The sequence below is a fragment of the Dama dama genome, chromosome 13 (assembly GCF_033118175.1).
Source record: "Dama dama isolate Ldn47 chromosome 13, ASM3311817v1, whole genome shotgun sequence".
Classification (NCBI taxonomy): Eukaryota; Metazoa; Chordata; class Mammalia; order Artiodactyla; family Cervidae; genus Dama; species Dama dama.
Genome location: NC_083693.1, coordinates 12064525 through 12081329, shown reverse-complemented (window position 1 = coordinate 12081329; position 16805 = coordinate 12064525). Strand labels below are relative to the sequence as shown.

The following is a 16805-nucleotide window of genomic DNA, read 5'->3' as shown; positions in this document are numbered from 1 at the left end:
GTGCCAGCGACGGGGAAGGTCCGGGGCAGAGTCCCAGTCCCAGGGCTTGCCTTCCAGCACTCTGATCATGGTGCCAACAGTACCATGGGCTTTGCTTTCTTGGTGGCCAGTCGGGCTCACAAAGCCCGGTGTGCTTGTGTTGAGTGACAGTCTTAAAAGTGCTGCTGTAATTTGGACTAGCACTACTCTTATTTCTCTACTGGGTGAATGACGTTTCTCTTTGAATTTTGCTACAGGACACGGACTGTGGGTGCAGCGCTATCAAGAGAAGAAATCATTATTTGATGTCCCTGAGTCTGATGGCACCTCATTATCCCCAGTCCCAGCTGCAGTTTACTCGTTTTTGACAATGATAATAGTTTTGCAGGTAACAATACTAAGTTCCGTCTGCTAGTTGCTTTACCTTTCTGGTGAGAACTTCAAATCACCATAGTCTCTAAGAGCTTCCTACAGATTCTGCATCTGGGAGGAGCACAGATTCACCTGATGAATCTGTTGCCTTTTGTGTTCCACCTAGCTTATCTAAAGGACCTTTTCTGGGGTGCTTTTCAAGTTAAAATTCTCCTTTACTGTTCTTAAGACTCTTAGGTTCTGAGGGGTTGGTTTTCTGATCAGTGTTTTTTTCACTCAATTGCTTCTTTGAAAAGCCCATGTTTTATTTTAGAATAATTTTAAGATCAACAGACTAGTTACAAAAAATAGCACAGAGAGTTCTCACGTGCCCCTCACCAAGTGTGTCCTAACGTGACTGTATTACATTTCCATGGTACTCTGTCAAAACTGAGAAACCAGCTTTAAGACTCTGCCATGAACAAGATTCCTGACGTTATTTAGCTTCTACTAGTCTTTCCACTGATGTGCTTTTTCTTTTCCAGGAGTTGGTTCAGGGTATCACATTGCAGTTTGCAGCACTGGTTATTATTGTTGTTGTTATCATTAGTTCCCATGCCTCCTGAACAAGTCCCCATCATTAACTGAGAAACTATGGCCCACAGGCCTGTGGGAGTGGCGGGGGCAGCCAGCATCTCTGCCACCCTCCTTAGGGAGACAGAGTGAGCAGAAGGTTTAGCCTTTGCCTTAAAGGCGGGCTCTACTATCCTTTTTACATGTGCTTCACACTGCGGGCAATAGTCTTCTTTAACTTTCCAAATTAGTCTCCTTTTATGAATGCAGATTTTGTTCTAGCATTGAGTTAGTACTGTAGTAGGCGTTGCATTTACATATGCTTAAGTTACCCAAAGAACCCAGTTAGTCAGAATGTGATAGTCTGAACCCGTAAGTATCAGCATAATACGGTTACTCCACAAATAAGGACAAAATTGAACGTTGATTTTATGAACGTTATTCTTGAATTGTCAAAGCATAACTGTGACTGTTCTTCTCAAAGCCTCTTGCCTCTGCTCTGTACTGTACAAGATCACAGAGACTGTCCGCCAGCACAGAACCCGCCTCTGAAAAGACTGTCTCTCCTGAACGGTGGGGTGTGTCTGCGGCACGGGCAGCTCCTGCCATCGGGAGCCCCGGCTCAGCCTGGGTGCGAGGTGACTTTGCTTTTCAGGACTCTGACTGTGCCATGTGTTTTGTTTCTCTCTCTCCTTCCCTAGCTTCTCTCACGTGCAACTTAGTAACATGAAAATGCTTGCTTCTATACAAGCCCTGGTTTCCATGCTTCCAGACATGATAGTGGATTTCCTCTCTGTGGCACCATAGGCTGCCCTAGTTTAAACTCTTTGCCAATACTCTAATAGTCTAACAATACTGACTCTAAGCCAGCCTGTTTAAGCTCTGAAAGGTACAGTATAGTCCCTGCTTACTTGCAGTTATAGTTATTTGTCATTTAAATTGAAAACAACACCCCCGACTCGCAGGGCCTCACCGCCGTTCACTCTCTGTGTTTTGTGTCTCCTAGGTTTTGATCCCTATTTCCTTGTACGTTTCTATTGAAATTGTTAAAGTGTGCCAAGTGTACTTCATTAACCAGGACATAGAACTATACGACGAGGAAACAGACTCGCAACTACAGTGCCGAGCTCTGAACATCACGGAAGACCTAGGGCAGATACAGTATATCTTCTCAGACAAAACAGGCACTTTAACTGAGAATAAGATGGTCTTCCGAAGATGCACTGTGTCTGGCATAGAGTATTCTCATGATGCAAATGGTGAGTCTGGGGACAGAGCTCCCATCTGGGCAGGACCAGAGAGCTATCAGAGCTGCATGCCTGTGTGCTTGTGTGTGCGTGTATACACACACACACACACAGCGCTTCAGGGATTGATGATTTTGGGGGAAGAATAAAACAGAAAGGCTGTGAAAGCAACTCTGGACCAGCATTTACAGAAAAGCCCTCTCTTCAGTGCCGACGGCACCCTGCTCCCTGCACTGTATGGTGTGGTGGGCATCTGCTTAAACACTCCTTTTCTGCCAGACAAGCAGAACCAAGGAGGAAAACTTTACGGAACTCATATCAGAGGCACTCGGTCTCTCTCACACCAAGAGGCAAAGAGATGTTTCCTTTGCCACCCGTCGATTTCCTTGTTATCAGCTGCAAATGCTCAGCAGGGTATTGGGCAGTCTATGCTGTGTTCTTTCCAATGAAATACAGTGTTCCAGAGAGAATTGTCACCTTTCTTTGGAATTTGGGCAACCAGTTCCTCCTCCCACCTGCTTTCTCATCCTTGGTTGCCTCCCTTCATCCCCTCTGAATGCACAGGGGAGTCATCTGCTTCCTATGTCAAGGAGGGACTGCAGCCCATCACCCATCTGAATCAGGAGAGAATCCCCATTGCCACAGAAGTGTCTCTGGGGCCATCATGCTTCCCAGAGAGGGGGCACCTGCTCTGCAAGCAGGACTCCCCTTCATCCCTGGAATGGCATCTCAGAACATCAAACAAACCCTGCCACAGAAACAGAAGCAAATACAGAACAGGGGGACAACATGGAGGCATAGGAAGCTGTTCTTTAGGGGCATTTGGTGGCAAAGATCTGTTGGAAGCATGAGATTTTTGTGACTTTTATAAAATCAAGAAATATCATGATATCCATCATATTCTTCATGTTAAAATGAATCACATAAACAGAAGGCATAACTCAGTTCAGTCACTCAGTTGTGTCCGACTCTTTGCAACCCCATGGACTGCAGCATGCCAGGCTTCCCTGTCCAACACCAGCTCCCAGAATTTATTCAAACTCATGTCCATAGATTCGGTGATGCCATCAACGACCTCATCCTCTGTCATCCCCTTCTCCTCCTGCCTTCAACCTTTCCCGGGATCGGGGTTTTTTCCCAATGAGTCAGTTCTTCACATCAGGTGGCCAAAGTATTGGAGTTTCAGCTTGAATATTCAGGACTGATTTACTTTAGGGTGGACTGGTTGGGTCTCCTTGCAGTCCAAGGGACTCAAGACTCTTCTCTAACAACACAGTTCAAAAGCATCAATCCTTCAGCACTCAACTTTCTTTATAGTCCAGCTCTCACATCCATACATGACTACTGGAAAAACCATAAACTTGACTAGATGGACCTTTGTTGGCAAAGTAATGTCTCTGCTTCTTTTTTTTTCCTCTCTGCTTTTTAACGGGCTGTCTAGGTTGGTTATAGCTTTTCTTCCAAGGAGCAAGCATCTTTTAATTTTGTGGCTGTAGTCACCATCTGCAGTGATTTTGGAGCCCAAAAAAATAAAGTCAGCCACTGTTTCCCCATCTATTTGCCATGAAGTGATGAGACCAGATGCCATGATCTTGGTTTTCTGAATGTTGAGTTTTAAGACAACTTTTTTCATGCTTCTCTTTCACTTTTATCAAGAAGCTGTTTAGTTCCTCTTGGCTTTCTGCCATAAGGGTGGTGTCATCTGCATATCTGAGGTAAATGATATTTCTCCTGGCAATCTTGATTCCAGCTTGCGCTTCATCCAGCCTGGCATTTCGCATGATGTACTCTGCATATAAGTTAAATAAGCAGGGTGACAAGATATAGCCTTGGTGTACTCCCCTCCTGATTTGGGAACATTGCGTTGTTCCATGTCCTGTTCTAACTGTTGCTTCTTGACCTGCCTCAGGAGGCAGGTCAGGTGGTCTGGAATTCCCCTCTCTTTCAGAATTTTCTACAGTTTGTTGTGATCCACACAGTCAGAGGCTTTGGTGTAGTCAAGGAAGCAAACGCAGATGTTTTTCTGGAACTCTCTTGCTTTTTTGATGGTCCAGTGGATGTTGGCAATTTGACCTCTGGTTCCTCTGCCTTTTCTAAATCTGACTTGAACATCTGGAAGCTCATAGTTCATGTACTGTTGAAGCCTGGCTTGGAGAATTTTGAGCATTACTTTGCTAGCGTGTGAGATGAGTGCAATTGTGTGGTACTTTGAGCATTCTTTGACATTGCCTTTCTTAGGGATTGGAATGAAAACTGACCTTTTCCAGTCCTGTGGCCACTGCTAAGTTTTCCAAATTTGTTGGCATGTTGAGTGCAGCACTTTCACAGCATCATCTTTCAGGATTTAAAATAGGTCAACTGAAATTCCATCACCTCCACTAGCTTTGTTTGTAGTGATGCTTCCTAAGACCCAGGAAGCCTTAGGAAGCCTTAGGAAGGCTTAGGAACCCTTGACTTCACATTCCAGGACGTCTGGCTCTAGGTGAGTGATCACACCATTGTGATCATCTGAGTCATGAAGATCTTTTTTGTACAGTTCTTCTGTGTATTCTTGCCACCTCTTCTTAATATCTTTGGCTTCTGTTAGGTCCCTACCATTTCTGTCCTTTATTGTACTCATCTTTGCATGAAATGTTCCCTTGGTATCTCTAATTTTCTTGAAGAGATCTCTAGTCTTTTCCATTCTATTGTTTTCCTCTATTTCATTGCAGTGATCGATGAGGAAGGCTTTCTTATCTCTTCTTGCTATTCTTTGGAACTCTGCATTCAAGTGGGTATATCTTTCCTTTTCCCCTTTGCCTTTAGCTTCTCTTCTTTTCTCAGCTATATTTCTAAGGCCTCCTCAGACAACCATTTTGCCTTTCTGCATTTCTTTTTCTTGGAGATGGTCTTGATCACTGCCTCCTGTACAGTGTCACAAACCTCTTTCTATAGTTCTTCAGGCACTCTGTCTTTCATGTCTAATACCTTGAATATATTTGTTACTTCCACTGTAAGGGATTTGATTTAGGTCATACCTGAATGGTCTAGTGGTTTTCCCTACTTTCTTCAACATAAGTCTGACTTTGGCAATAAGGAGTTCATGATCTGAGCCACAGTCAGCTCCCGGTCTTGTTTTTGCTGACTGTATAGAGCTTCTCCATCTTTGGCTGCAAAGAATATAATCGATCTGATTTCAGTGTTGACCGTCTGGTCATGTCCATGTGTAGAGTTGTCTCTTGTGTTGTTGGAAGAGGGTGTTCTCTTGGAAAACTCTGTTAATCCCTGACCAGCTTTGTTTTGTATTCCAAGGCCAAATTTGCCTGTTACTCCAGGTAGCTCTTGACTTCCTACTTTTGCATTCCAGTCCCCTGTAGTGAAGAGGACTTTTTTTGCGGTGTTAGTTCTAGAACATTTTGTAGGTCTTCTAAGAACCTTTCAATTTCAGCTTCTTCAGCATTACTGGTCAGGGCATAAACTTGGATTGCTGTGATATTGAATGGTTTGCCTTGAAGATGAACAGAGATCATTCTCTCATTTTTGAGATTGCATCCACCTACTGCATTTCAGAGTCTTCTATTGACCATGATGGCTAGTCCATTTTTTCTAAGGGATTCCTGGCCACAATAGTAGTTATAATGGTCATCTGAGTTAAATTCAGCCATTCCAGTCCATTTTAGTTCACTGATTCTTAAAATGTCAATGTTCACTCTTGCCATTTCCTGTTTGACTACTTCCAATTTACCTTGATTCATGGACCTAACATTCTAGGTTCCTATGCAGTATTGTTCTTTACAACATCAGACTTTACTTCCATCACCAGTCACATCCACAAGTGGGTGTTGTTTTCACTTTGGCTCCATCTCTTCATTCTTTCTGGAGTTATTTCTCCACTCTTCTCCAGTAGCATGCTGGGCACCTACCGACCTGGGGAGTTCATCCTTCAGTGTCCTATCTTTTTGCCTTTTCAGACTGTTCATGGGGTTCTCAAGGCAAGAATACTGAAGTGGCTTGCCATTCCCTTCTCCAGTGGACCGCGTTTTGTCAGAATTCTCTACCATGACCTGTCCGTTTTGGGTGGCCCTACCAGTCTGGCTCATAGTTTTCTTGAGCTAGACAAGACTCTGGTCCATGTGATCAGTTTGGTTAGTTTTCTGTGATTGTGGTTTTAACTCTGTCTGCCCTCTAATGGATAAGGATAAGAGGCTTATGGAAGCTTATAGAAGGCATAGGAACATATCCAATTTGTTTAATGTTTTATTTGCCACCAGTGATAAATGGTCAGGAACAGTGTCCCATCTACCCACCTGCCTCTTTCTCTGGCTTGCCCCTTCCCTGACTCTTCGGACTTGTGCAGAACAACTTGGAGTCCTAGAAGCAGAACTCAGCCTGGTTGTGAAGGACTCAGAGGACCAGGTCTAAAGTCAGCCGTTAAACTGGAACTGGGGCTCTGTGGGCAGAATTCCAAGTAAGATTACATAAAGATTGTGAGAGTTGTCAGATGCTTACCATAAAACCAGAGCGGTCCATCACCCCAGAAGACACAGGAAAGCATTGCCGGGGAAGGTAGAAACAGCCAGGTGTATCTGAAGTGTGTTTTAAGGAAGAGTAATGATCAGTGATCCTCAGGGCCAAGGTCTCCCTCTGTGGGTGGTGCCATGGTCTAACATCTCAGATCAATTAGTAAAATGAATTCAGGTCAGTTTGGCTCTGAGCAGTAAGCCCAGCTCACATGTACTTGAACTGGCCACACAGACCATAGGCACATCCCTCTCTACCTCGTGTCCTGGTGACAGTGCAGGACCAGGGTCAAGTGTCAGCTGCCTCTCATTCCCATCGTCCCTAAGGACCCAAGGCCACTGCTGCCCACTCACACAACACGGACACATCAGTGGTGGCCTGAGGGATGGCCACTCTCAGGCTAACATCTACCACTGCTGTGGGAGCGTGGGCAGGCCGGTGTGCCCTGGGAGGCTGACACCACACTCGTAGTGTCCATGCCCAGGAGCTGGATATGCCCGGTCCTGGCTTTGCCCTTCTCTGCCACCCTCAGCACCACACTGCCAGGTGACTGAGGTGTGGGTTCAGAGCGGTGTGTGCAGGAGTCTTTTCCTGGGATTAGGAGCTCCTGAGGTGGAATCCTGGGGTTGGCAGTTACACAGCTGGTCGTCCATGGGCAGGTAACTTCCCTTTCCTTCAGTCAGTTCAGTCGCTCAGTTGTGTCCAACTCTCTGTGACCCCATGGACTGCAGCACACCAGGCCTCCCTGTCCCTCACCAACTCCTGGAGCTTACTCAAACTCATGTCCGTCGAGTGGCTGTTGCCATCCAACCATCTCATCCTCAGTCGTCCCCGTCTCCTCCCACCTTCAGTCTTTCCCAGCATCAGGGTCTTTTCCAATGAGTCAACTCTTCTCATGACGTGGCCAAAGTATTGGAGTTTCAGCTTCAGCCTCAGTCCTTCCAATGAACACCCAGGACTTATCTCCTTAGGATGGACTAGTTGGATCCCTTTCCTTATCGCTAAAGAAAAGTCTTCACGAGGAAGATGCTGAGTTCAGGGCCTGGCCCGCATGACAGCCCATGCCCTGGCAAGCCCACATGGGGCGCCTCTCTCAGCCCCTTGCACAGGCTGCCCCCAGCTGCCACCCAGCACCAGGCCTGCCCTGGAGGCCTGTAGTAGTTGCTTGTTTTGGTCCCTGTGATGGTCTCCTGCTGTTCATCCATGATGGAAGACGCAGAGCTAACCGGGTAAAGCTGAGAAGACGTGTTGAGAGCCCGTGTTAGCAAGCCGCAGCGCGGTGCACTTCCCTCTGATTCACCGCTGCCCTGGCAGCTTCAGGGACTCTTGCTCCCCGGCGCCCCCTAGGGCTCAAGCGCAGAATCACGGTCACGGGCCTCAGCAGAGCGCTGCCTGCTGGGGGCAGCTCAGAGGGCGTTTGTCCCCCGCTGCTTAGCGGGCGTTCATCCCCGCTGGGCGAGCCCAGGAGGGTGTGAGCCTCCCCGGTGGGAAGTGTGCATCCTCATGGGGTGACCACGGCACCCACTCCCCACCTGACCGTGAGCAAGGAGCCTCTTCAGGAGAGTACCCTCCACACAGCCCGAGAACTGCTATTTCTGCTTGACCGCAAGGCAGACGCTCAAGGCATGATCTGTCCTAATGGTCCCAGTGAGCAGGTGGCCCAGTGGTCTCGGGATGAAGGTCCAAGCCTGGAGCCCAGCTCCTCTGTGGGCCTTCCAGCCCTCCTGCCCACGCACCCCATTCACACTGGGGCTCTGCTGAACAGAGGGGCCATGTGTGACTCCACCCACATCTGACTTTCTGTGGGATGGGACGGCCCCTGTGCCGTCATGGATGGGACCTGAGCTTTGCAACCTGTGGGCCTGGGCGACATCCTCACCCCTGCATCCTGTGGCCTTAACAAGCTGAGACCCAGGCTTCTCATCTGTGAACTGGAGTTGAGAATGTAAGCCCTGTGAGTTCACTGGAGGGACATGTAAATGGGAACGGCGCTCGTCCCTCAGTGGAAACCCCTGTCAAACGTGGCCTCGCCATCAGAGAGAAGGGGGAGAGGGCCAGGGGACACCCAGCGTGCACCTCGTTGGAGCCCAGATCCCTCAGTTTCACGCCTGGCCTCCCCACCAAGCGTGACTTGGTGTCCGTCTCTCCACAGCCCAGCGTCTGGCCAGGTACCAGGAGGCAGACTCAGAGGAGGAGGAGGTGGTCCCCAGGGGGGGCTCACTGCCCCTGCGAGGGGGCGCCGGGGGCCACCAGAGCCAGAGCAGCAGGGCGCACCGGCGCACGGGCAGCCGCGCGGAGGCCCGGCGCGTCAGCATGCTGACTGAGCTCACGGCCTTCAGCAGCCCCATGGTGAGTCCTCCTGCCCTCCCGTGACCGCCCCTCTTCACCGAAGGCGCCTGCTCTTGCGTGGGGGGTTTCCTGTGTTCAGTCGGGGAGCGTTTTTCTGGACAGTGTCTTCTCCCCACTTCACAGAATCTTTCCTGAAACAGTGGCACAGCTGCCTTCCCAGACTTCTCAGGTTGGGAACTGCGAGTGACCACTCGGATGGAGGAAGCAAAGGAAGTCCATCCTTTCCTACGAGATGAATACAGTATCAGGGCAAGATGACAGCTGTGGAAAAAAACCCAAGTTAAAGAAAAAGAGTGAATTAGATGAGCCCAAATTCATCCCTTGCCTTGTCAGCCACCCAAACATTTATGGACCATTCTCTGGTAGGGAAATTTCCAGAGGTGCATGAGTGACAACCTCTGAAAGATCTTCCAGTGAGGGAGAATCGGTTCTCACGTGTGGTGGCCTCATTCTTTTATGTCCTTGGAAACGTATACAGAAGGTGCTGTTTGAATCGAGGTCACCTAGACACGTGGTCGTTGGTTGGTGGGTCTGCATGGGGTATGTGACAGGGAGCTCCCACCCCAGGCAGCAGGGGGACGTGCTGGAAATCTCTCCCAGCCTTTCCTGATACCAGTTTTGGAGTCAGTACGGGTCAGAAATATTTGAAATGTTCCAGAAAAGTCAGACACGACTTGGTAACTAAACAACAACTCTCTGACCTAGGCAGTTATTGATTTAGTGAAGAACTTCTGTGCATAGAAGCTTATCAGTGCATCATTTACATCAATAAAACAGTGAAGAAATACACCCAGTGATAAAGGAATGGGCAGATAAACTATGTCTGTTTTGAAGCTGTTAAAAAGTATGTTTTCAAAAGTCTGTTAAAGGCCTGGTAAAGTTGAGGCAATACAAGGTCTTTGTAGAAATGGAAACTGCTATTTACATATAAAGTATTTTGACTAAAATGTAAATGTATAGAAAAAAAAGATGAAGGAAAAGCAGAGAAGCATGTTTTTCAAAAAGTATGTATTACTATGAGGTAGTGTAATAGAGACCTGCTACATTTTTCCTATAATTCTCTTATTTCTCCAAATCTGTCTGAGTAAGATGTGTTACTTTGTAATATATATTCTTGGAGGCATTATTTTATAAACAGAACATATGTACCTTCTTATATATAAAAATATGTGCATTTCATTTCATTTGTAGAGTGTATATTCTTATACAATTAAGATGACATACAGTTTGTCTATAAAGTGGCGGGTATGTGTGAAGTGCAAGCCTGTTTACAGCTTCTGGTAAAATCGAGATGCCCTAAATAGTCAAGCATCAAAGGAACAGTGGGCCGGTCCCTGGGTCAGACTGACACCCGGCCTCTGTGTCCTCCTCAGGAGAAGGACGTAACACCCGACCCGAAGCTGCTGGAGAAGGTGCGTGAGTGCGGCAGGTGCCTGGCCTCTGCGAGGCACCAGGAGCACCCGCTGGACCACCTCTCCCCCGAGCTGTCTGACGTTTTCGACTTCTTCATTGCGCTCACCATCTGCAACACAGTGGTGGTCACGTCCCCAGATCAGCCACGACAAAAGGCAAGTTCTGGAGCTTCCGTCCTGGAAGCCCACAGAGGCCTGGGCCTGGATGCGGTGTCTGTCTTCCTGAGAGGGAGCCTGGGTCACCGTGCACCACTCTCAGCTTTCAGAGGTGCAATGAGGGCTTCAGACAGGGCACACCAGCCCCACAGCTCTGCAGGGACATCCCCAGACTATAGTGGGCAGACGCCAGGATTGTGGTCAAGAGGGAGAGGACAGCCAGCCAGAAACGGCTACCGAGCCTGGGGTGAGACGGGCACAGAGCGTCCAGGTGGGGCTCGAGGCGGGCGGGGCTGGGGGCTGGCTGCCTCCGTGCTGACCAGAGCCTCGGAACGCAGAGGACAGGCTGGGGCCCAGGGAGGAGCTGCCTGGACTTGCACCGTCACCATAAGCCAGGCCCCTCCTGTGTCTCAGACTCCCCTTCTGGGATGTGGGGGCAACGGTGGGATTTAGGGAAAAGTCTCAGAGTAGGGTTTTGCACACAGGAAATATCCATGATGCTAATAAAGCTTGTTAAAACACCGGCATTCTCAAAGTGGTTGAGAATCAGTGGCAAGTTACTTAAGGTGGTGGAAACATAACAATACCCAAGTTGGGTTTTGCTTGGGTTAACATCAAGATTTTCTCCAAAGAGAGGAACGTTTCATGTGTGAAAGGCGCCTCTTTAAGCCGAGCACTCCTCCAGGTGGACCCAGAGGGAGGGTGCACCTAAGCATGGCTGAGTGTGTACAGCCAAGCAACTCTAAGTGGACACGTGTGAAGGTTCCTGGGTGAGCGCACGCCATAGGCCTGTCTCCTGACGTCGCCCCCGACTCTCCCAGGCCCCTTCCTCAGTTCAGCCCTGCCAGCAGGTTCTGCTGGTGAAGCCGCTGGGGGGTGACAAAGGGAGAACAGGGACCTCTTGCCTGTCTGCGGCAGTGGCAGCAGCATGTTTGGCAGCAGTGGGACTCCTCCAGGCTCTGCTCACACCTCACTCACCTGGAGAAGCCCCAGGGGCCCAGTGGGTCTCAAGCAAATGGGCTTTGCCACTGAGAGACCACAGGCTTGTGCCGCCAGCCCTGGATGGGCCACTTCCTGCCGGAGATCAGCTCTCAGCAGCCTCTGCATCCCCCAGGGCCCTTCCTCCACCCTCTTCAGCTCCTCTGGAGCACTGTGCTGAAGAGGCATCTGGTTTCTAGGCTAGACCCTACTTGACTGACCCAGGTGTTGTTGAAGTTACCGAGTAAGTAAGAGAAACTCCAACGTGACTGAACAGTGTTGTGCCCACGGTGACATATGCGTGAGCTCCATGCAGGGAGCAGACTCCTCAGACTGCATGTGAACGTGTCTCTAGGAAAGATTCTTTGGGGTTTGGGAAATTTTGTGTAAACTTAAATTTTTTTATGGATGTAATTCCAAAAGAATGTATAAATTTTGTTAAATGATTTTTTTAATTGGGAAAAAAAAAAAAAAAAAAAAGGCAAGGTTTGTTCCAGGCAGTGGCAGGCCCACTTCTGGGAAGTTTGTGAAAAGCAAGGGAACTGCCATGAGGGGACAGTCCCAAAGTCTAGTCTTGGGCATCACGGGCCACCCAGTGCCTACGCTACAGTCAGTCACATTCTGAAAGAAAGCATGTGGCAGGACCTGTGTTGAGGTGCCCTCGAGAGCCAAGGGGTGGTCTCAAGGAAGGCATGCTGGCTCTGGTTGCAGTTTTCAGGGGGAAATAGAAAATCCACGTTCAGCACCCCCTGGGGAAGTGGAGGGCAGCCCTGTGGGGGCTGGGGTGAGGCCTCTGGGGAGATGCCTCACCTACCTTCTGATTGCTGCCCTGCCAGGTGAGGGTGCGCTTCGAGCTCAAGTCCCCGGTGAAGACCATCGAAGATTTCCTCCGGAAGTTCACACCCAGTCGCCTGACTTTGGGCGGCAGCAGCGTCGGGAGCGCGAGCGTGGCCGCCAAGTCCGCGCCCAAGGCCGGCCTCCTGTCCACGCTGGCCAACGACGGCACGCTGCGCAGGCTGGAGGAGAGGCTGGGCGCCGGGGCCCCACAGCTCGCCAGCAATGGCTACAGCAGCGCGGCGGGCGGCTGGACCGCAGACCACTCCGCGACGGGGCCGGAGCCCAGGCCAGAGCTGCGCTATGAGGCCGAGAGTCCAGACGAGGCGGCGCTCGTGCACGCTGCCCGCGCCTACAGCTGCGCCCTCGTGGGCCGGCTGCACGACCAGGTGTCGGTGGAGCTGCCGCACCTGGGCAGTCTCACCTTCGAGCTCCTGCACACGCTGGGCTTCGACTCCATCCGCAAGAGGATGTCGGTGGTGATCAGGCACCCCCTCACGGACGAGATCAACGTGTACACCAAGGGCGCCGACTCGGTGGTCATGGACCTCCTGCTGCCCTGCTCCACAGGTACCTGCACCCCGCGGGCAGCTCCCCGCTGCGGGGGTTCCCGAGAAACCAGCCCCTCCCCACTGGGTGGCCTTTTACTGCGCTCAAGGGTTTGGGCTAGAATGGAGGATGGGGGAGGATCCAGCAGATGGGGAGCTTTGGAGCCTGAACTTGCCTCAGAAGTTCTCTGAGGTCTGAAATTCCTGAGGGTGAGGTCCTGCATCAGGTCTGACTCGGGATGAAGATTAAGAACGTTTAGACTAGAAGCCCCAAAAGGCTCCTTTCTGCCTCTCCTTGCCTGGACCTGGGGCATCTGTGAGGCCCTGGCCATGATTTTTAGCCATCTGTGGAGTGACTTCAGCCCACAGTGGGGGCTTCTGGCCTCCGGACAACTTTGGGCCAAGAAGTTCCATCTTGGCCTCTTCTGTACTAGTTTGACTGAGTCCAAGCTCGCTCTGCTCACCGCGTGACAGGCCAGTGAATGTGAGAAAGGAGATGTGGAGGCAAGGAATATGACTTTATTCAGAAAGCTGGCAGACCGAGAAGATGGCAGACTAATGTCTCAAAATAACCATGTTGCAGGGCCTGGATGCCAGGTTCTTTTATAGAACCAGAGAGAGAAGCAGTAAGGAATTAAAGTCGAAAGGCAGAATAGAGAGAGAGAGGAGAAGTGAAGTATGAAGGGCCATTAGTCTTGCAAAAAGTCTCTGGGAATGGCCAGTATCTGGGAAGGGATGTGTTAATCTCTTTTTCATTGCATCCATTCACCACTGGGCAAGATCAGATTATCTCTCTTGAGCTGAACAAAGACACTTTAGTTTACCAGTCAGTTAGAGGGGCAGGGTCCTCTGGAGGCAGGCCATTATGTATGATTTTAACAGCAAAAGCAACAAAAAGCAAGTCAAAGAAGTAGTTCCAACGTGAAGCTAGAATTGACTCTTCCCTGCAACACTGGACTTCCATGTAACATTGAGGTTGAAAAAGAGTAGTTCAGAAACCACTGTTATAGAAGGTGGAACTTTTGTTTAGCAGACAACTTGCAGAGGAGCTTCCTAGACCTCTCCACGTGGTCCTTCAGCCCCAGTGTAGCCTTCCTGTTTGCACCAGCCTCCTCCTGTGGATCTCTGGGAGTAATTAACCACAGATAAGAACCAGAGCCTTCCATCCACTGCACCATGGAGCAAACGGGTCAAAGCATGATGGTGCCCATACCATGACATTGAAGGGGGCACCTGAAAAAATAAGCTTCTGGGACTTGGGAGAGGGAGGACCCAGGGCCCCACTAGTAAACCTGGTCACACCTTTCTCTGTGTCAGGAGGACAAACAAGGGCATATCTGACCTCCAGGGGAGAGGAGCAGGGTAGATGGCAGGTGGGAGAGGGACCACAGCCCGCCTCTCTGCTGTATCCTGGAAACAGCTCTGGGTACCCCTTGTGTGAAACTCCGTCTGCTGGATATGGCCTTCTGGACCCGTAAACAGAGCTAGGGGATACCACTTTGCTTCCCGTGGTCCTCTTACCTTGATCTCAGTGCCTCAGGACCAGACTCTTTCCAATTAAGGGAAAGTGCACAGGATGGGAAATCCATTTTCCTGTCAAGGAGCTGTTGCCTCCCAAAGGCAGCTGAGCGAATCGCAGATGTGTCTCTAAAAGCTGTTTCAGTGGTCTGTCTGGGAATGACCTACCCCATGGCAGGGTTTTGCCTTCCCAACTCTATGGTCCTTCTGCTTAGGGTGGACTTAGAATTCAACTTACAGGGTGATTTTGAATTACAGGAGCCTCTTTCATTCTGAAATTTGATTTTTCAATCACACAAAAGGAAAACAGAGGTATGGCAATTATCTGAGCAGATTTTATTCTACTGCAAAAATACCACTTTTGTCCTATCCCGCAGCCTTGTATTAAAGACAGTTTAATGAACCCTGTGTTTCAGACTTTACCACGTTCAGTGGGTCATGGATAAGACAAAAACCTAGACCAGCTCCAGCAAGCAGGATGCAGTGGGATGGGAGGAGAGGCTCACCCTCGGCACCAGAGAGAGGGGAGGGAGCCTGCTGAGGTACACAAGGGCTCGAGAGCAATGAGTAGAAAGCCTCAAATTTCTAGACAAAGCACAAATGAGACTTCTGTCACTCAGAGTCAGCTTCAAGGTCGGGGGTGAAGAGAGCCCATGTGCACAACTAGGGAGCCTCCCAGGCCTCTCCACGTGGTCCTGCACCCCAGCGTAGCTCTTCTGTTTTACCAGCCTCCTCCTGTGGGTCTCTGGGAGTAATTAACCACAGACGAGAAACAGAGCCTCCCATCCATTGCACCATGGAGCAAACAGGTCGAGGCTTGGTGGTGCCCAAACCATGACATTGAAGGGGGCACCTGAAAAATAAGCAGTTTCTGTGGATCTCTGCCTTCCTCTGGGAATTTCCGAGCAGCGTGCCCTTCACATAGGTTTGGATAGGTCATAGCTACATACAGATGCCAGGCAATTTAAGATTTAGGATGTTCAGAGCCCCCAGTGGTTTTTCAAGAAAAGGGATAGCTCTGAGATGGTCCTGAAGTTATCAGTGACACCTTGACATTGTGCATAAATCATTCAGCTTTCACTTTGGGAGTGGGGTGGGCAGGGTATGGAGCAGTCCTTTATATGGCCAGGCTGCTCTACTTTGTGCAGGTGATAAAGTGAGGGGGGCATATGAGTGTCCAGTACCTTCTTCAGAGAGCTCACAGCACTTTTACATAAAAGGCACATGGAGGCTAAGCTGACTGTGGATGGGCACTGTGCCAAATTCCCAGGACATGGCTGCATCTCACCTGCCCTGGCAGTACATTGTGTGGGATCGGGTGGCAAGCAGGGACTCCACCCACCCGTTACCTACAGATCTCTGTTCAAATCCCAAGTCTACATTATGGGCTGGGGTGACCCTGGACATGTCACTCTCCCTGTGCCTCTTTTCCCATCTGTACGAAGGAAATCAGGATGCTAACCTCCCAGGAACCCCTGTCCAGGCTTCAGCACAGTGCCTGGTGTGTTCCAGGTATAAAGTATAAGCTGGATCCTTTCCCTTCCCTCTAGTTTCTTCTTCTTAAGATTCACTTGCCTGAGGCTCAGTCCAGGTGTCACTTTGTATGGCGATGTTGTGATGACTCCACCCTCCTCCGAGGGCAGGTGTCAAGGAGGAGGGATGGGCGAGCGCGGCAGTCACCACGTCTCCCTGCTGGGCTGGATGGCCTTCAGCCTGCGTGGTGTGTGACCTCACCCCCCTCCAGGGCGTCCTGGGTCCCCAGTGCCCACCGTGCCTTCTCCCACTCTCGTTTTGTTTGGACGGCTGTAGCTAACAGCAGCATCACAGGCCCTGCTCCCTGCTCCTTCCCTGGTGTGCAGGCTTCCCCTCGCCCTCTGGACAGCTCAAGTACTTCCTTAGTGTTAATTCCAGAGTCTCAGTTAGACATGTCTTTGCTCAAATGATAGTCAGAATCTGGAATAATACTGTCACAATAAGAGGAGTAAACGGAGTTTACAGGAGTGAATAACAGGAGTTATTCAAGATTAACATGACGTTCAGTGTCATCTTGTCAGGAAATTTATATTCCTAAGCAAAGCAATGTAGGCAGTGTTTTCCTTTTTTCACTCTTTTCTTATTATTGCCCGCTTAAGGAGTCTTTTTAGATATATTTTTTCTAACTATTCCTCCATGGCATTTTAATGCCATGGATATCCTGTATATTTATTTATGTACCGTACATATATCTGTGCTCTATTTGTAATGTGATTTTTTCTCCCAGGGGACCAGTCTTTGGTCTGTTGAGGGGACTGTCTTCTCCATGGAGAGCACAGATCTAGAAGGTTAACAGTGTTCTCGCAGGTCCTATATCAGAGAGCTGA

General features: G+C 49.7%; 1 protein-coding gene across 1 annotated transcript in view; it reads left to right on the top strand.

Moving 5' to 3' along the window:
* Nucleotides 1-16805, top strand: part of ATP10A (ATPase phospholipid transporting 10A (putative)) — a 180452-nt gene that overhangs the window by 127261 nt on the left and 36386 nt on the right. The window contains exons 6-10 of the mRNA XM_061158551.1: nt 237-367; nt 1910-2162; nt 8803-8999; nt 10373-10567; nt 12382-12949. Of these exons, the coding sequence (XP_061014534.1) occupies nt 237-367; nt 1910-2162; nt 8803-8999; nt 10373-10567; nt 12382-12949 (1344 nt within the window). The remainder of the gene's footprint in view (nt 1-236; nt 368-1909; nt 2163-8802; nt 9000-10372; nt 10568-12381; nt 12950-16805) is intronic.